Source organism: Phascolarctos cinereus, unplaced genomic scaffold, assembly GCF_003287225.1.
Source record: "Phascolarctos cinereus isolate Bilbo 61053 unplaced genomic scaffold, phaCin_HiC Scaffold_4;HRSCAF=312, whole genome shotgun sequence".
Classification (NCBI taxonomy): Eukaryota; Metazoa; Chordata; class Mammalia; order Diprotodontia; family Phascolarctidae; genus Phascolarctos; species Phascolarctos cinereus.
In genome coordinates this window covers 320,371,621-320,393,016 of record NW_027555847.1, presented here as the reverse complement: position 1 = coordinate 320,393,016, position 21,396 = coordinate 320,371,621, and the positions used below count along the sequence as shown (strand labels likewise).

General features: G+C 35.5%; 1 protein-coding gene across 1 annotated transcript in view; it reads left to right on the top strand.

Moving 5' to 3' along the window:
- AP3B1 (adaptor related protein complex 3 subunit beta 1) overlaps positions 1-21,396 on the top strand; it is a 327,381-nt gene that overhangs the window by 70,321 nt on the left and 235,664 nt on the right. Inside the window, exons 3-5 of the mRNA XM_078153162.1 lie at positions 253-327; positions 16,334-16,429; positions 17,957-18,117. Coding sequence (XP_078009288.1) covers positions 253-327; positions 16,334-16,429; positions 17,957-18,117 — 332 coding nt within the window. The remainder of the gene's footprint in view (positions 1-252; positions 328-16,333; positions 16,430-17,956; positions 18,118-21,396) is intronic.

The window sequence follows — 21,396 nt, the reverse complement described above, 5'->3', positions numbered from 1 at the left end:
AATATCTTTAATGCAATAGGTGCTAAATAGAAATGTTTGAAGAGAATAGACTTTAAAAGGTATATTTAATGTTGGTAACTTAATTTTATCATGAGACTGATTTAGTACTTTATGGTTTCACAGAATTATTCAAGTCTTATATTAATGTGTAAAGTAAATTTTCCTTGAAATCTATTTTGGTTTGAAATTATTTCTGGAGTATGTGTATGTGTGTTATACATTAAAACACCAATATTATACTTTGTGCTTCAGATGATTGCAAAGGGGAAAAATGCATCAGAACTCTTTCCTGCTGTTGTGAAGAATGTGGCCAGTAAAAATATTGAGGTATGTTGTGGTACATTATTTCTGTGATTTCTTTTGTTATTAAAGGGTTTTTAGTTATTTTGAAATATTTAAAAAATTCTTAGGTAAAATATCATAGACTTAATGGTAGTTTAATTTCTCTGAAAAAATTCTCATATAAAGAAAATAAAATAAAGATGTTATGTTTTATTTGGTTTGAGGTTATTGCAGAAGGTGAAATCTGATACTGAGAACAATTTACCTGGAAGAAGATTAAAATCATGCTATCTTATTTTCCTGTTTCCAGATTCATATTTAATTCTGGCTCAGGTTTGAGGGGATAGTATAGGCCCAATGAGATGGGCCTGACAAGAAATATTTTTGGAAAGGTAGGACAATTTTAGGTTGAACCATAGGGTGGATTAGAGCCTTTGGAGGAATTTGGTATGAGGATAGAACCCTAATTCTGCCTCTGTATGTGAATCATTGACATTGCTCAGCATCATTCAGAAACCAAATTTATGAGTATCCTCTGTTAGGGTGAAAGGAAGGTATTACTCATGATCTAAAAGCAGGCATTCCTCCTGACTCTGATCAGATTCTGATCCCCCCCCCCCAAAAAAAAAAATTGCTAACTGCTTTGATTGTCATAATTAAAATATTTTAGTATGTAACTTTTCAATAACAATGAATTTAACAGTACTTCAATGATAGATACTTGGGATATCCAAAAATGATTAGTATTGTTCAGGTTCAACTTTTAATAAGTAACATTTAGTCTGTTGTCTAGATACAGGGCTATGGATCCTAAAGCAAGATAAACTCTATTTCTGACCCATCTTCCCAGTTTAATGACAACTTCTTTTCACCTCTCCAAATTTAAGTACAAAATCAGAAAGAGCCACTCTGTGTTAAAAAAATAAAAGGAATCTACATTTCATGGAGAGTGGAATTTGTTGTCTCTTTGAAAAATGTACAGAAGAGAACAATCCGTGTGACTTCATGATTACTTGATGATGAAATTGAGTTACTTCCCTAAAGTACATAAGGAAGTATCTGATTTAAAATGTAATCTATGAAAAATAATCTGTGTTATAAATTTTAACAGGTTATATATAAAAGTTCGTTGAAGTGAAGATGATGTAATGACATGAAAATAAAAGGTTCTATAATAAGTATCGATGTTATATTACTTGGATGCCAGATTTATCAGAAGACCATAAACTCCACCATGTCTTACCAGGCTAGAATGGTTCCTTGTATGACGGACCATGGTAGCTTTCTGAGGACTGACCAGCCAGCAGACCTGACCACTTTCCCATGGCAATGCATGACTTCCCTCCCCCTTAAAAAAAAAATCCAAGAGGACTCTCAGTTCTCTGTGTCCCTTTCCACTTCAGAAGTGATGGTGTCCAAGTGACAGAAAAGGGGGCAGAATTATTCATGAGCACAAAGTTATTTATTACTCTGAATGTGAGAGCCTTGTTTACTGACTGAGTGGGCACATTCCTGGAGGAACTTCATCATATCACTCTTGACCTTCTCACAAAAAATAAAACCACATGACAAAAAGAAGTTCCAGCTAAATTGAAAGATACCCGAAGATTCTCCTTGGCAAGGTAAATAAAAGAAATTGGTGGAATTGGTATAATAGAATCTTAAGGCAACGAGAGTTACTATTTCATGAAACAAGTGGTCATCTTCAGTGAGTCATCAAGCATTTATTAAGTATTTGCCATGTGCTAGGTATCTTATGGGTTCAGCATACAGAGATAAAAGTGAAATAGATTTTATGCTTAAGGAATTTCAATTCCAGTGGAGGAAATAACAAAGGGGTGTGTGTGTGTGTGTGTGTGTGTGTGTGTGTGTGTGTGTGTGTGTGTGTATCCATCCATCCCTGGGAAAGTTACATAACCTTACAGCCTCAGTTTCCTCAGTTGTAAAATGGGGATAATGACACATACCTCGCAGGATTGTGAGGATCAAATGAGGTATTTGTAAAAGCGCTTAGTACAGTGCCTGGCACATATTATTCAGTTCAGTTATATCCAGTTCTTCATGACTCCATGGACTATAGCATGTCAGTGCTGTCCATAGAGTTTTCTTGGCAAAGATACTGGAGTGGTTTGCCATTTCCTTCTACAGTGGATAAAGGCAGACAAATTAAATGACTTGCCTATGGTCACTCAGCTAGTAAGTGACTTAGATCAGATTTGAACTTGGGTTTTCCTGACTCCAGGTCCAGTGCTCTAGTCACCGAGCCATGTAGCTGCCTTGCCTGGCACATAGTAAATGCTTATTATTATTTTCTCTTCCAATTTACAGACATAATGAATAGAAGATATTTTTGGGTGGGAGCGTACTGGAAACGAGGGGTAGCAGGAAGAACTTCATGGAGAAGGTGATTCCTGAGCTGAGTTTTGAAGGAAACCAGAAATTTCAAGAGGCAGAGATAGAGAGAATATTGCAGGCATGGGAAGCAGTTGGTGCAAAGACACAGAGAAGGGAGATAAGGGTGTTATGGGAAGAACAGCAAGAAGGCCAGTTTGCAGAAGGTGGGAGACACAGCCCCACTACTTGGGAGCATGACAGTGAAGCTGTTGTTTGTTAGGGGCAAATTTCTTGTCTTTAAATGGAGAAGGGAGCCAGTTTCCCATTTGGGGGAAGGTTGAGAACCATGCAGGTTAGGTAGGTGCTGTGATTGGCATAAAGAGTACAAGTGGGCAGAAATAATTGCTTTTTTTAGTTGGAGAAATAATCTGCTTTGTGCCCACTGCAATATGGTATCATGGTTTCCATGTCTAGATTGGCAGTAGACTCATTCCCCAAGCTCTGCTTTTCTCATAAGGGCCTCAGCCTGGTTCTCTGTTTTAGCCAAAAGCATTTGATGTCCCTGATAGGTGCTAACAAACTCTACAACCAATCATATTTGGGGGAGGCATTCATTATTTGGTCCTGACCTCAAAGGAGAGAACTACTAGGTCAGTGGGGGATTGCTCTTTGTGCCACTGTGGCTTCTTCTGAGATGGTCATAGGGTGCAAGGCTTCTACATCTGACCATTTAATCTTACCTGATATTCTACTTCTTCTGAATTCTAGGAAGAATTTGATAAGACCTTCCCTCCAATTTAAATTTCCACATATCTTAATACTTGGTGACTTCAGAATAAAGGAGAAGTTGACTCATTTGCTTTTCCAGTCAAATAGTTCTCTAAAATGTGTCCTTCATACCACTTCTCTTGCATAATTCTCTATTGGTAATATGTTGCATCTTGATCATGCCTACTATTATTCTTCAGATCCTGTGACATTCTATGACCTTGAAAAATACATTTTGATGGAAAAAGGATTCCTTATAGATGATGAAGTCCTTCAAATGTCCTCTTTGTGGATGTCATTGTACCGATTGTAACAAACTCTTGAATATTAGATCTTTGATCACTCAAAAAAAACCTTGGCCTAACTGTTCACACAGGAAAAGTGTTACAAGTCCATCTTTTTACCTATATAGCTATCTGATCTATTGTATACATACATGTGTTATATACATATATACACAAACATATATACATATACATATGACAGTCACTTAGGTGGCCCCAGAGTTAAATAAGATGAGGTGAGTAGGTTATATTGCCCATGGGAAATTGTGTAGTGCTTTTAATGACTTCAGATTTCTCCTTGAAACAAAAGCATATCTTTTTAGCATTAAATTTCTTTTGTTTATGCTATGTTACTGTGAGCCATGGAATTCCACAGTCCTTGGAAAATGAAAGCTTATTGTTACCCAAAAGGCAGTGGAGAGGTGCAAAATTGCATGTAGGTAGACTGCATCATATTTCCAGCATACCGTACCTTGTCCTTGATTGGGAATGGGTTGAAATGATTGTTGTGGAAAGACAAAAGGTATCAGTAAAATGTGTTAAAATTAAAAAGAAAAATTTAACTATCCCCTTTCCCCCAAAAATTATCAACAAAGAAGGGCAGGGGACATGAAGTGAAGGACATTTTATTTAAGAGAACTTTGACTGTAACAGGACTTGGACTGATCTTGCAGCAAGAGAAAGAGATAACCAGTGAATAGGCTTTATGTTCTATTGTTATCCACATAGTAAATCAATAGAGGAAGACCCTCAGCATTTTGGTTGGATAGCACCTAGAGGGTTTATGGGAAGACATGGATAGAGTTGGACTGAATGATAAGGGAAGCCCTGTATAATGGTGGAATGTGTCATGGATTTTGGAGTCAGGGGACCCAAGTTCAAATCCCAGGTCTGCTATGTAATATATTTAAAACCCCTCTTGGGCTCAGTTTTTTCATCTTTAAAATTAGGGGGTTGGACTAGATATCCTCTAAAGCCCTTTTAGTTCTCCTTCTATAATGAATGTGTAGATGGATTGTGATCTTATCAACCCATGTTAATGAAATTTCAGATCCATTTAAGTATTTATGTATATTATATATGTATGTATGTAATATGGTACCATATAATATATGTTATATATATAATGTATGTTTAGTATATATGTACACACATCATACTGTATATGAAGATATACAGAAGCATATCCATATGTATACAGATACACAGGCATTCTTTCCTACCTTCCTATCCTAGCTTATTGTTACCTTCCTCTTTACTTCTTTGTTCATAAATCACCAAAAGGGATATGGGAAATGTAGGATGTCAGAGTTCGATGTATACAGCAGTGTTGTAGAGTGCATTGTCTTTGTAGAAAAAGATGCTGTTTTAGAATCACATAATTTTTTTTCTCAAGGCTTTTAAAAACACAATGCTGTTAGATTTTCAAAAATGGCAATCACTTGAAACTATGTCTCCTAATTCCCATATAGAGTTTTTCTCCTAATCATCTGTTATATATTTGGAGATTCATTCATTTCTTTCTCTCCTTCCTTTTTTCACTCTATACCCACAGCCCCTGGAGTCAAAAGAAAATCTCAATAGTTAAATATATGGATATGAACAAAATATTGCTAGAAAATTTTATGGCCAGTGTTTAAGTAATTTCCATTTTTTAAAAGAAGATGAATTGTAGTGAAGAGACGTACAAGTACATAGTATGTTGAGTCAATAAAATAACCATGAACTAGGTATGACAGTTGAATTTTTAATACAAATAGATGAATCAGAGCAATTAAATATTAGTTGTGTATGTAATGTACTGCCATGATTACAATGACAAGACTAAACTAAACACTAGCCGTTGTTTTTAGCACTTAGAACTATTGAATCAGGAATCATTACTACACTAATAGTTTTTTCACATATATGGAGGAAATTTATTTTTCAAGGAATCTTGAATCGAGACATTCAGAATCCAGTAAAGGAACAGACCTTATAACAGACCTGATGAGTGATTTTCCAGTTACTGTGTGCCAGTCATTTTGCAAAGGCAAACAGTTCCTGCCCTCCAGAAGCTTATAATTGAATGGAGGAGACAGTATGCAGCATTTAAACAATATATGTACATGATAAATTGGAGGTCTTTTCATCAGTCTGGGGAAGAGGGTGCTACACAGGGCAAGGAATTAGCTAGTCCCTTATAATAAACTCCTGGTTTCTTTGTTCCAGATAGGAAACTATATGCTGATGCTGCTATTGAATGACTTAAACCTAGGTGCTGATGATTATATAAGACCTAATGACTTTAGAAGGAGTATAAATATCATTGATTAATAATGTACTTTTAAGAACAGAAGTGGTAACTTTAAAGACTGTCAGTTGGAAGTAATCAATAACATCTTTTCCTTTGCATTGTGAATTTTGAGATATAATTGAGTGTTCTATAACTAACATCATCACAGTGAGCATAATTGCTAATGTTCTTTTCCTGTAGCATTTTCTTTCATATCCCAGTTTTCTTGTCCCAAAATACCTTATAATTTTTTTCCTTGAACTATATTTAATCTTCTAACATTAAAGGAAAACTGATAGAGCCTTTTTATTTATCTTCAGAGAATTGAAAGATGTTTCATTGTTACCAAAGTGTGTTCTATAAGTTTCATTTTTCTAAATGTGTGCTGCCCTAGGCTCAGTTGGCTGTTTGTCATATGTCATTAGATGTCAAAATATACCAAAAGTGACCCAGTAAGAAATCAGTTGTTATAGCACTAAAATAATCAAAGGTTTTAGTCAATAACTCATGAAGTTTGATGTACTAGTATTGATAAACTAATTAAACAGATCTGCCTGTGTTCCTCCAGCCTAATGTGGCCCTGCTATGATTAGTTTTACAGCAAGGAGTGTAGTAACATTGAATGAAGGTAACTGATCAGAGAATGGTGTAGTCACGAAGCTGTAAGTACTCCCATTTCTGGTCACAGAGTGGTTTCAGGGAAAGAAGGCTTTCTCTGAACACCTGCAGCCCTTCAGTGCATCGGCCTCTTGTGGTCAATATTGATTGGTTCTTATAGCAAAACAAGAACAAATTTAGTGTTTTGCAACCTTCTGTGATTTAATACTGTTATGCTTTTTGCCATAACTGTAGCAAAAATCTTTCTCCAATAGTGAGTAATTATAGCAGTGGCTTTTAGCACAGCTGTAGTTCTGAATCTTCTAGTGTAGTCATTATAAACCCCGAGTTATTCTGGAGTTTATAATTTAGCCATAAAAGTTGTCTCTGCAGCTGCTTTGTAAAGAGAGGGTTTGCTTATGAATGAGTTCTATGAAGGTCTTAAAAAAAGAAAATGAATCACTAAAACTCTTTCCCTACATTGGTCTCTAACCATACCTCCTCTTCCTTTCCCCAGAGAAGACAAAGGGGAAAACTCCAAGAAACTTTATAGGGAAATGTAGAATGGGATTTAAGTTTACTAGTAAAGAGAAAAATATTTCAAATAAGAGTTTTGGAGCCTGTGCCCCAGAACTAAATAATTTCCTGATATAATGGGTGTTTTTTTTTGGTTACTAAGATATCATTATTCCAGTTCAGTTTAATTGAGATTTAAGTTGAATAGTTGTTTGGGGAGATATTATAACATTTTGAATACATTGGTTGGATTTAATGACCTAGGTGATGGTGAAAATTTATCATTCAAATATTTCAGTATTTCAAGAATATATGTTTTTGTCAGATTGGTACTTCTACTAAGTACTACATAGCTTTAGTGGATGGTCTTCATGAGTTTTGGTAGCTATAAAATTCATCACCCTTTGGCCAACTTGTTGGTGAACCTCTCTGTATTTGGACTGGCTAGTATAAAGTCCATTGCTCTGCTGGTGTGCTTTGATGGCACTTGCCTGGTCTCATCTGCTGTTTGGAAAGTTTCTGAGAAGTTGAAGTCACCTCCATACCATAGAGACATGCCTGGAACACGACTTCACCTAAAAATCACCTGAACATTCCCAGGCAGTCTGCAGGTGGAGAAGAGGATCTTCTCCTGTGGAATCATGATTTAGTTAAGGGGGGAAACACATGATAATAAAAACTTAGATTTATATAGTGTTTGCAGTTTATAAACTACTATACTACACATGTGGAAAAATAGAGAATTAAATTATATTAAAGTATGAATTGTATGGTATGGAAAATAGAAATTACAGAGGGAGAGGATCAGTGTGACTTGAACTTAAGAAATATCATAAAAGAGGCAGAGTTTTAATTGGGAATTAAATAATGAAGCTTTAATAATTCAACAGTAACTCTTTGAGGAGTAAACTGCAGGTATTTTAGAAGGGATAGAGAATAGCATTTCAGGCCATAGGAGCCAAGATTAAAGAAGTAGAAATGAATGTAGCTTTTGAGATGATAAAACTAGATGTGAAGAGACTGGCCTAGTAGAAAGGCTAATGTTTTTAGTAGTGGTAAAATAGTGGACATATAAAAGTAGAGGCAGAATGTGGGACTTTTTAATTGCCATAATGAAGAGTTGAAGCCTGATGTGATAGAGAGTGGGGAAGGAACTGTGGCAGGTTTTTTGATAGAGAAGTGATGTCATAAAAATATATTTTATTTTTTTTCAGGAAGAATAAACTGGCAACAATGTGCAGTCAGTTTTTTAAAGAGACTTCCAGCACTCATGATCCTGGGAGCTGGGTCCATAAAGGTAGAAACAATGTAATCCTAGCCCTCAGCAGACATAGCTTCTACTGGGGTATGTGTGTGTAATGTGCACACATGTATTTGTGTACACACCTAAGTACAAAGTCATTTGAGAATTGAGAAAGTAATAAGAAGTGGGAGGGGGGTGTCAGGCAGAGCTAGTATTCTAGCCTAACTGTATTGCAGTGTTCAAAAAGGACAGTGTTATAGGAAGTAAGGGAGGAGAAAGGTGGATTGAGCCAGATGGTGGAGAATCTTAGATGCTGGACTGAAGAGATTGTTATTTTAGAGACAGTAGGGCACTGAAAGGATTGGTAGTAGGGGAGTAACGTATGGGGCAGCTGGGTGGCAAAGTGGAACAGAGCATCAGGCCTGGAGTCAGGAAAATCTGAGTTCAAATGCAGCCTCAGACATACTGTAGCTGTGTGACCCTAGGCAAGTCACTTAACTTCAGTTTGCTTCAGTTTCTTCATTTGTAAAATGGGGATAATAATAGCACCTACATCTTGGGGTTATTTTAAGGATCACATGAAATAATAATTTGTAAAGTGCTTAGCCCAGTGCCTGGCCTATAATAAGTACCATATAAATGTTAGCTATTATTATTATTATTCTACTGATAAATCAGGGGAGAAGGGGCCTGGAAATAGTAAGACCAAAATAAAAATAAATAAATTTCAGCCTGAATTCTTTCATTTCCTTTTTTAAACTTTTGAACATGACATTTTTCCATTGTAATTTTATGGAATAGACCCTGTATGGTTAAAAGATAGAGAGCCAGCTTTAACCCTGGGGAGACTTAGATTCAAGTTCAGTCTCTGCGCTTAGTGGCTATGTGACCTCAGGGACATCATTTAACCTTGCCAAGACTCTTAATATGACCTTGAGAAAGTCACTTAATCTTGCCAAGACTCTTAAGTTGTAGAATAGTGTTAACCTGCACTGGCAGAGAAAATTTCACCTGAGTTTCCCTTGCCAATGAAATCACAGGATGAGTGCCTTTGCCTAATTTTGTGTATCATCATTATTTAAGATACTTAAAATAATTTTGGCTCTAAGAGACATATTATAGAAGACATTTTCAACACATAGTAAATTTTTATCACATTTGTCTGTTTTTCACATTTTATATATGTAAGGATGAAAAATAGGATCTGTAGAGCAAAATATTCATGCTTTGTACATAATTTTAAAAAACATTTGTTGGTATTTTGCTAGTCATATAATACCTTTCTTGGAATGGCTTTTTTAGGCTTTCTGGATAATTAACAAATTAAGAAATTTGTACTTTAAAAGCATTTTGAATTGTTATTCCTTTACCCAGTAAAGTAATATTTTCATGTTATAGATGAAGAAACTCAGATGGAGCGAGATTATGTGATTTACCCAAGGGAAACTGAGAGTAAATTTGAAACTAAAGGACATTCATTTTCACAAACTTCTTTAACAAAGCTGTTTTGTCTGATTATATACCAACAGAATAGATAATGAAAGGGTGGAATATTTATAAAAGCATAAAACAAAACAATCAAATTAACAGAATAGAGAATTTAAATAACCTAATCTCAGAAAGTGAAATTGAATAAATTATAAATGAACTCAGAAATGAACAACAACAACAACAACACTCCAGCATGAGCTGGGTATACAAATGAATTTTAGCAAGCATTCAGAAAACATTTAATTCCAGTATTACATAAACAGTTTGCAAAAATTCCTTAAATGATTCAAATGGAATCACAGTAACTAAGCCAGAAACAGATAAATTAAACAAAGAAAAATATAGATTGTTATCCCTAGTGAATTTTAGTGCAGAAATTTAAATGAAATATTGGCAAAAAACTACAACAAAATATCTGTTTTGGATTGTACACTATAACCAACTCAGATTTATAAAAGAATGCAAGGTTGTTTCAGTATTGGGAAGACTTTAAACTTAATAGATCATATTAATAACAAGAAACCATCAAATTCACAAGGTTATAGCAATAGACACTGAAAAGTCTTGACAAAGTCCTACATCTCTTTATGTTAAAAAACACTAGAAAACATAATAAAAATTGTATCTTCCTTAACATGGTAAATAACATCTATCTAAAATCAAGAGCAAACCCTATTTGTAATATAATATAAGAGATAAAGCAAGGATGTTCATTATCATCATTTTTATTTTACAGAATGATAGAATTTCTAGCCATAGTGGTTAGACAAGAAATAAATCGAGGTAAAAAACCATAGACAGAGGAAAAACATTATCACTTTTTGCTGCTTATTTTATGATTTACATAAACGTAGAGCGGGGAGTCCATGAGATCAAAGCTATTTTTCACAATAACATTAAATTATTTTAATTTCTAATAGATGTAATTTACATAAACAAAAGCTGGGCAGGGGGTAAGTTCTCAGTAATTTTTCAGAGTGTGATATAGTCGAGCTACCCAGATAAATGTAATTGATACAACTACAATTGATAGAAATATTGATAGAACTACAACATACTTCTACTGATGTAGAGACAGACCTAAGTGGTGAGCTATTTGTTGCTTATGGAGAGGCCAAACTAGTGTAATAAAAATGACACTTCTTTCTAAATTAGGTTATTTAGTACTAATATCAATCATACTAGCAAGGGATTACTTGAGTGAGTTAGAAAACAATAAAAAGTAGGAAGGAAAAAGGCCCACAGTATTATATCTCAAACTATATCATAAAATAATCACCAGAACTATTTGGTATTGATTAAAAAGAATGGAACAGATTAGGTACATAGAATAAAGAAGCAAATGAACATAACAACTTAACAGTGTACAATAAATTCCAAGACTGCAACTATTAGAATAGGACTTGCTATTTGACAAAAAATACTGGGAAAGTTAGAAAGTAGCCTGATAGAAATTAGGTTTAGATCACAATCTCGCAGCAGTTAGCACAATAATCTCCTAATGGATTAATGACCCAGATATTAAAGGTCACATAAGCAAATAAGGAAGAAAATACCATTCACAACTATAGATATAAAAGATAAAACAGTCAATTTGGATTATGTAAAATTGAAAAGTTTTTGCATAAAACAAGATCAACACAGTTAAAATTAGGAGGGAAACAATTAACTGGAAAAAAAATCTTTGCAACAAGTTTCTTCAATTAAGTGCTGATAAGCAAAATAGACAAAAATGCTAGCCATTCCCCAATAGATAAATAAATGATCAGAGTATATGAACAGGCAGTTCCCAAAGGCAGAAATCTAAGTTCCCAATAGCTATATGGAAAAATGCTACAAATCACTAATTATTAGAGATTCAAATGAAAGCAAATTCGGTTTTACCTCATAGCTGTCAAATTGGTGAAGATGATTAAAAGAACAGGCAGTTGTTGGAGATGTGGGAAGATAGGGATGTTGCTGCACTGTTGTTCTTTTAATATAAATTTATTTATTTTTAGTTTTCAACATTTACTTCCACAAGATTTTGAGTTCCAAATTTTCACCCCATCTCGCCCCTCCCCCACCCCAAGATGGCATGCATTCTGAATACCCCTTCCCCTAGTCTGCCCTCTATTCCTCCCCCCCTTCTCTTATCCCCTTCCACTTCTATTTTCCTATAGGGCAGGATAGACTTCTGTACCCCATTTCCTGTATTTCTTATTTCCCAGTTGCATGTGAGAACATTATTTTAAGCATGTTTTTAAAACTTTGGGTTCCACATTTTCTCCCTTCCTCCCTCCCCACCCACCCTCATTGAAAAGGCAAGCAGCTCAATATAGGTTATACATGTGCAGTTATGCAAAACACTTCCATAGTAGACATGTTGTGAAAAACTAACTCTATCTCCTTTAATCCTATCCCACCCTCCCATTTATTTTATTCTTTCTTTTGATCCTGTCCCTCCCTCTGATTACCCCTTTTCCCAATCTGCCTTCCTCTCTATCATCGCCCTGCTCTCATGTCCCCTTCTCCCCCTATTTTCCTGTAGGGTAAGACAGATTTCCATACCCAATTGAATGTGTATGTTATTCCTCCTTAAGCCAAATCCTATGAGAATAAGATTCACTCATTCCTCTCACCTTCCCCTTTCCCCTCCACTGAAGAGCCTTTTCTTTTCTGTTTTTTTTTGTGAGATAATTTACCCCATTCTACCTCTCTTTCTTCTTCTGAGTATAATCCTCTCTCATCCCTTAATTTTATTCTCCAGATATGACCCCTTAATCTTCAACTCACCCTGTGCCCTCTATCTATCTATCTATCTATCTATCTATCTATCTATCTATCTATCTATCTATCTACATATAATTTTTTCCTCCAACTACCCTAATACTGACAAAGGTCTCATGAGTTATAAATATCATCTTTCCATGCAGGAATGTAAACAGTTCAACCTTAATAAGTCTCTTATGATTTCTCTTTCCTGTTTACCTCTTCATGTTCCACTTGAGTCTTGTATTTGAAAGTCAAATTTTCTATTCAGCTCTGGTCTTTTCATCAAGAATGCTTGAAAGTCCTCTATTTCACTGAATGACCATTTTTTCCCCTGAAGGATTATACTCAGTTTTGCTGGGTAGGTGATTCTTGGTTGTAATCCTATCTCCTTTGCCCTCCAGAATATTATATTCCATGCCCTGTGGTCCTTTAATGTAGAAGCTGCTAAATCTTGTGTTATCCTGATTGTGTTTCCACAGTACTTGAATTGTTTCCTTCTGGCAGCTTGTAATATTTTCTCCTTGACCTGGGAACTCTGGAATTTGGCTATAATATTCCTAGGAGTTTTCCTTTGGGGATCTCTTTCAGGAGGAGATCTGTGGATTCTTTCAATTTCTATTTTGCCCTCTGGTTCTATATATCAGGGCAGTTTTCCTTGATAATTTCTTGAAAGATGATGTCTAGGCTCTTTTTTTGATCATGGCTTTCAGATAGTCCAATAATTTTTAAATTCTCTCTCCTGGATCTATTTTCCAGGTCAGTTGTTTTTCCAATGAGATATTTCACATTGTTTTCTATTTTTCATTCTTTTGGATTTGTTTTACAGTGTCTTGATTTCTCATAAAGTCACTAGCTTCCAATTGCTCTATTCTAATTTTTAAGGAAGTATTTTCTTCATGAGTCTTTTGGACTTCCTTTTCCATTTGGCCAATTTTTCTTTTTAGGGCATTCTTCTCCTCATTGGCTTTTTGGACCTCTTTTGCCATTTGGGTTAGGCTATTTTTTAAGGTGTTATTTTCTTCAGTATTTTTTTGGGTCTCCTTTAGCAAGCTGTTGACTTGTTTTTCATGATTTTCTTGCATCACTCTCATTTCTCTTCCCAGTTTTTCCTCTACTTCTCTTACTTGCTTCTCACAATCCCTTTTGAGCTCTTCCAAGGCCTGGGACTGATTCATATTCTTCTTGGAGGCTTTGGATGTAGGAGCTTTGACTTTGTTGTCTTCTTCTGGTTGTATGTTTTGATCTTCTTTGTCACCAAAGTAAGATAATATAGTCTGACTCTTTTTGCGCTGCTTGCTCATGATCCCAGCCAATTACTTGAGTTTTAAACTCTTTGTTAAGGTAAGAGTCTGCTTCCAATGTGGAGAATGTGCTGTCCCAAGCTTTGGGGGTATGTAAAGCTGCTTTCAGAGATACTTCCAAGGGCCTGTAAATTTTCAGTTCTTCCAAGGTGGTATGATAAGGGGTGAGGTGTTTACTCCTTTCCTGGCCTGTGCTCTGGTCTGTTAGTGACCATAAGCACTCCTTTATGTCTTGGAACTGTGAGGAGAATTTATTCTACCCAACCACTACAAGCTCTGCCACACCAGCACTCCTCCTCACCCCAGGACTGCTGCCAAGGGCAAAGCAAGAGATTCCTGCCTCAGCACTGGCAAAGAGATCCCTACAGTCCCTCTCTGATCAGCCACTGGATTTCCCCTCAGTCTGTGGGCCGGAAGCTCAGGAGGCAGCTGTCACCCCCCCCCCCCCACCCGGGCAGCGCTCTCAGGGAACTGGATCTGAGACCCCGAACTCCTCTCTCAGCACCGCAGAACCAGACTTTTCCCACTGACCTTCTAAGTTGTTTTTGGCGTTCTTGGGTTGAGAAGTCTGGAAGCCGCCACAGCTGCTCAGGATTCAGTCCTCTGAGGCCTGCTCTAGGTTCACTGCGGCCTGTACTGCACTGTGCTCCGCTCTCTGCATGGCGCAATACACCTTTCTGATCAATAATCCAGGTTGTCTTGGGCTGGAAATTTGTTTCACTCGGTCTTTTTGTGGGTTCTGCTGCTTTAGAATATGTTTTGAGCCATTTTTTTTATAGGTATTTGGAGGGGTTCAGGGGAGAGCTCAAACAAGTCACTGGTTTCGCTGTGCCATCTTGGCTCTGCCCCCTCTAATCTCTGTTGCTGCACTGTTGAGGGAGCTGTGAACTGATCCAGCCCATTTTTGTCAGCAGTTTAGAATGATGCCCCAGAGTCACTCAACTATACAGGCCACCTCGACCTAGAGATATCACTATTAGACCCATACTCCCAAAAGAGCAAAGGAAGAGGGAAAAACCCTTAAGTACAGTATTTATAGCAACTCTTATAGTGGTGAAGAACTGGAAATTTAGGGAATACTCATCAATTAGAGAATGGCTGAACAAATACCAGTATAAGAATGTAAAGGAATATTACCATATGCTAAGAAATTATAAGGAGGTTAGTTTCACAGAAACTTGGGAACACTTGAATAAACTGATGTGTAGAGTAAGGCAAGGAAAATCAGGAAGACAATTTATATGGTAACTATTGTAAAGAAAAACAATATATAATTTAGATCTCAAAATCTTGTGGAAATGAATATTGAAAACTAAAAATAAATAAATGCAAATAAAAAAACAATATAGAAAGACATTAAACGTTTGCACATTGTAATAACCAGCCATGACTTCAGAGAGCTGATGATGAAACATGCTACTAAAATCTGGCAAGGAAATGATAAACTCAAGATATAGAATAATACATACATGATATATACATTTTTGGACCTGGCAAGTGTATGAGTTTGTTTTCCTGCACTCTGCTTATCTTTTTTAAATAAAGATAGTATTTTTTTGTTTTTCTTTGAGTGAGAGGAGGAACAGGAGCCCCCAGTAATACTAACAAAAAAAGAAGACTATTGATGAGCTTTTAAAAATGCTATCTATGAGCAAAGAGAACTTTACAATAAAAAAAAAACCACATCATCAGCGCCACAGACCATAAAATATATGAAACTACATTATGGCTAAAATCTCTGAAGTCATTTTTCAGTGGCTATCATGGAGAAATTAATTAAAACCCTACCCAGTTTTTATATAAGAAAAGTGTCTCTGAGTATATTGGAGCTCTGAGAGCTTCTCAATAAAAAGCACCACGTGCTGTAGACCATGAAGGAAAAAAAATGTCCAGGGATAACAGAAGGAGGTTCTCAAAAGGAAACACAGAGAAGCAGGACAGCTTTGAAAGTAACTTTTGGATTTATTATATACTTAAAAGAAGTGAACTATGTATAACAGACTCATAATTTCACATTCAGTTCTCTTACTCGGTTCTACTTTGCATTTGAAAATGTTTTTTTTTTATATTGGTGGAGCTAATTAAAAATATATAATCTGTAGATGAGAATATTAATGCCAAGTTTGTAAATGCGTATTTTAGTATTGCCTGTATTTTAATTGAGTAGTTATTTCATGCCTTTTTTTGACATGCTTCTTTTAGACGTTATGGACAATTAACAATCCTGTACTTTAAAAGCAGTTTGAAATGTTGTTTCCTTAACCCAGAGTAATATCCTCATTATATAGATGAGGAAAATCAAGTGTAGGCATATTATATGATTTCTCTAAGGAAAGTTAAGAGGCAGTATAAGACTAAAAGATCTTCAATTCCAGAAACATTTCTTGAGCAGTTACTGTGTACAGGATGTTTTTTAGGTGGTGAGTCCCTTGTCTTCTAATCTAGTATGATCAGACTTGGTTTTTATGTTTTCCTCCCCCTGCACCAGATCAAAAAGTTGGTCTATGTGTACTTGGTCCGATATGCTGAGGAACAACAGGACCTGGCTCTCTTGTCCATCAGCACTTTTCAACGTGCTCTGAAAGTAAGTAATAAGACACATTATTCTAGAGTAACAAGGTGTTTGCACAGTTGAAGGAGGTTAAATAGTGTCTTAAAAGAGTTAAAACCTTGTCATGGTAACTGAAATATATTGCCAAGGGTAGTTTATGGTCCCTCAGAATCTTTTCTGTTCGGGAGCCTGTGTATTTGTTCCTTGTCTTCATGTCAGTTTAAAAAGGTTTAATCATGGCCTTATGGATGCTTAGTATTATGTTAATTGGTGGAGGAGGAAGAAAACAAGACAGAATCCATGCTTTCCTGGTTCTTAATCTTTTGTAGGATGTAACTGCAATAGGCATCCAAGAAAGAAAAATATATATTGTACCAAATATTCAAATTAAATCCTAGGAAACAAGGCAAAACAAACTGGTGAGGTAAAAATTTAGAAACAAAGAAAAAACCTTGAAATATCAAAAGTATATTATTAGAATGAATAATCTCACAGTCTCACAAAAATCATTTAGTAGAAATTTGAGAATTTTTAATTTTTTGTCCAGTCCTATATTTTTTGGAATGGGGCACTCCCATTGAGCCAGTCTCCTTCTGCAAATGCTGATGAGCAACTGTTCTGCAGTTTGTGTTCTTAGTTGCTTGTAGGTACTGAAAGTTGTAGGTCCCTTGTCCTGGGTCACACAGAATGTATACATATATGAAGGTTTTTGGCCTTGGAAAGTAGTAGGCAGTATTTTTAATCTTTGGTCTAAAGTTAGCACTTTTTCTTTATAGCTTGAGTAAAATTTTTAGTAAGAAGGTGATGAATGTACCAAAAGAAAGTCTCAATATTAGGATTTTTTGTTCTTAAAGTTTTATTTTGATCTTAGAAGTAGCTAAAATATATTGATAATATGAATTCCTCAGTTATACCAATGACTAACTCATTTTGTCACAGAATGTTGCTTACCTATACAGTTACTTCATTGAAAATCTAATGTTTTAAATGCTTTATTATCAATATTTATATAAACTGTGATTATAATGCTCTAGATTTTTCTACCCTTACTTGGAAGGACAAAATTCTGATTTTTAAAAATGCCTCTTTATGTTTTGTAATAGTCAAACCTTAAATGATCATAAATAGTGAAATAAAGTTAGTTTTGTAGCTGAAGAAGAAAGTACTGTATCAGAGGTACTACTTCATTCTAGGTCTTTTAAATTTTGAGGCTGTCTTGCTATTCATTACTCTACCTCTTGATACTGAAAGATAGTTATGTATATTTAAATAATTTTTTAATTTTTAGTTAGCTACCACCTTTCTGAAATTAGTTTTCAAATTTTGACCAAAATTTCTTTTGTCCTAATGTTATTTTACTATATCTTTTGGGCTAATGGACATATTAACTTGAAAGACTGCTCTAAAACTTCATGAATCAAATTTTGGTGAGCAACTTCCATATTTGAAACTGAAAGAAAATGCATTTGTAAGCCATCCTCTATCAAACATTAACATTACACGCAATTTTGAAATGTAAGTGATTTTTGATGGTACTAATAATTCTTGTACTCTTTTTAGGATCCCAATCAATTAATTCGTGCAAGTGCTTTGAGAGTCCTTTCCAGTATCAGGGTTCCAATTATTGTTCCTATCATGATGCTTGCTATTAAAGAAGCTTCTGCTGATTTATCACCATACGTTAGAAAGAATGCTGCCCATGCAATACAGAAATTGTACAGGTAAGAGTCCATAAGATACAGTCACACTGAAGAGAAGGTAATATGGCATAGTTGCTAGGAGGCTGGATTTGAAGTCAAGAAGACATAATTTCATATCGTGCCATAGGTACTTATTAGTTATGTGACCATGTCCCAGTTTCTTCATCTGTAAGGGTAGGTATAATGAAACCTGCATTTCTTATCTCAAAGGATTATTTTAAGTATCAGTTGACAAAATGTATGTAAAGTGCTTTCAAGCTTTAAAGTGTTACATAAATGTCAGTTATTATTAATTTCCTACAGAATGATAAAGTGAACATTGAAAGCATGCTTAATTAGCTTGTAATTAACATGTCATCTCTTTTACTTAGATCATAGTTTTTCTTCAGACTACTTCTAAGTTCTGTCAATTCTGTTTGTGTTAGAAAGTCATCTTATCATATGAACTTAGAGTTTCCTTAGGCATAGTAGTAATTATACCTTTTCATAACTTTAAATGTTCTTTTTCTTACTCTCATAATTGTTTTAGTTTGGTATTTTTTCTTTCTGTTGCAAGCTGGGTTTCCCAATTCCTGCCTTTTCCTTCAATTTTTGTCTTGGTATTGGGGACTGGCCATTTTTTTATTCTGTGTTGATGAATTAAGAACAAGTTGTTTTTGAACTGTCATGTCACTGTATTAGCTTATCATTAGCAATTGCAGTTGCCATTTATATAGTGCTTTATCTTATTTGAGTCACACGACAGCCATATGAAGGAGGCAGGGTTATTATCCTCATTTTATAGATGAGTAAAATGAGACTCAGAAGTTGTAGCTTGCACTGGCCAGCACTCAGCAAAGATAAGACTCTAGCCTGTACTTTCTGAATCCTGATCATGGGCTCTTTCTGCTGTTCTACAATTAGCTCCTCAATAATAAACTGTAAAAAAAGAAATAAAATCTTATTGAATTCCATTACATAGGCAGATATAAATGAATTAGTTGTCTGTATGCTTCATATTTAATTTGTTATCAGTTTTGTTTGTGAAAATAGTTTTGTTGTCAGACAAGAGATAAAAGGTTGAAGACTAAATACATAATGAAAAGGACTCTCCAGGACAAGGATCCCTGGGACTCACCCCACAGAAGAAATTGATAAACACATGATAATATAGAAAGGAACATTTTAGGGCTGAAGACAGCATGAAAGTATTTAGCCATTATGCACAGAAATGTCTCCACCTGGCTTGAGCCAGATGAACACCAAGGATGATTAAATTGAAAAAAATCTAAAGGAAACAAGGATGTTGATTGCCATAGGGTTAGAGTTAAATAGGGTAAATAAGGGAAAGCAACACTCCTCTTCCCCCCCCACCTCTTTTAGTAAAACAGTGATACATTGTGTATAATTGGGTGTAGTGAAATAGGGTTCTTTGAGGATTCCATCATACTAAAATAGATATATGTTGGTGCCCTGCGATTTCTTTATGACTTCCCTTGTTACATGAGGGTTTAGCTGCCTTTGTGGGAGCCCACCTTAGTAATTATGAGCTCTGTAGCTCTGAGGACTGGCAGGAGGTTACTTGTACATGTATAGGTTGGCATTCATGAAGTTTCTGAGATAATAGACTTTTAATTAGTACTGTTTGAAAGTCTGAATTCTTGGTCCAGTGGTTTGTTTAATTGTGTCCCTTTTCAGTCTTGTTGCATTGCAGATTTTTTAGTGAAATAGACTTCAGAGAAGAAACTTTTTAATGGACCTTATACCAATGATTTAAAGAAATTATTGGTGCTATCTTCAAGTTGTTTTTCCAATATGTTTATTTTGGAACTAGAATTTTAAAAACTATATCTATGGATAGGTAATCTTTGGCATATGTAAAGTAATAAGACCCATGATACCCATGTGCTTACTTCTCTCCATTTTATTTAATGTCGACTTTGTGTGTGTTATTAGGGGCAGGGTAACTGTGTCCCATTTAATGATGTTCTGCATCTTGGGCTAACCCTATCCATAGAGCCAAAAAGTTTTGATGAGAAAGGGGGGCTAAAGGAATAGAGGGAAGGTAACATACCTTTTGGCCCTTGGAAGTAGGAATTGAGGCCATAAGTGGAATGATGGCAGGCTCTCTTTGACTTTGAGTTGGCTGTGTGTAGATTGAGCTAGCTGTAGCAATGAGCAGTCATTAAGTCCTTCACAGCTATAGGACACTGAACATAAAAGCATTGATTTTTGTGTAGGAGCTTCAGTGTGCACCATGATTTTCCCGAGTTTCTGCTCTACTTTGCAAGGAGGGGTTGAGATGTAGATCTAGAGTTCAGAACTTTCATTTAACGATGGCCATACTGGATGCTCCAATTTGTACCTGATATGGAAACTCTGTTGTGTTTCTTATACTAATTTGCTTGTTTGAAGGAGGAATGACATGGAAAAAATTAAATTGTATTATTCTTGGAACTCTTGGATTGAGTATGCCTGTATACTATGTGGGGAGGGCTTGAGTCATTGTTTTATTGTATTTGTTATTTCTATGCAGGTTGTAGCAGCATACTCTTTAATATCTGAACATATCCCCTGGAAGGGGAGGGAGTTCAGAGTGGGGGTGAAGTTCTGTTCTTTTAAAGTTGCCTATAATAATAGTATTAGTATTATTTATAGGAGTAGTAGTAGTAGTAACAATAGTAACAACTAGCATTTATATGACACATTAAGGTTCATAAAATACAAATATTTTAAATTCAGAGCTCTCCTTAGAGGTAGGTGCTATTATTATTATCCCCATTTTACAGGTAAGGAAACTGAGACAGACAGATAGCAAGTGACTTGCAGAGGGTCACTGCTAGGAAGTATCTAAGGCAGGATTTGAACTCATATCTTACTGACTCCAAGCCTAGTGCTTTACCCACTGAACCACCCAGTGAAATACAAATATTACAGGTTGAGAGCTCATCTCGATTGGGAAAATCTACATCAACCATATTTCTTTAACTAAATAGATGGGCCCAGTTACTCAGGACAGGTAGAGTTCTGTAATAGAAGTTCATTTACCCTCTGAGAACCATAGAACTGCCAAGGTGAGCTTGGGACTTTCCAGGGCCTGATGCTGTTTTGTGTGTGTATGATCAGTTTAGTAACTAGCAATGCCACTTAGTGGTTAAATGTGGTTTTTGTTAGGTAGTTTCCTGAAATAGAACTAGATTATTATATTGAAGTTCTACCAGATTGTAAACTTTTTATGGACAAGGATTATGTCTTAATTACCTTTATAATTCTTCTCATGTAGAGTATAGTGTGTATATTTTACTTAACACATATTTGAAT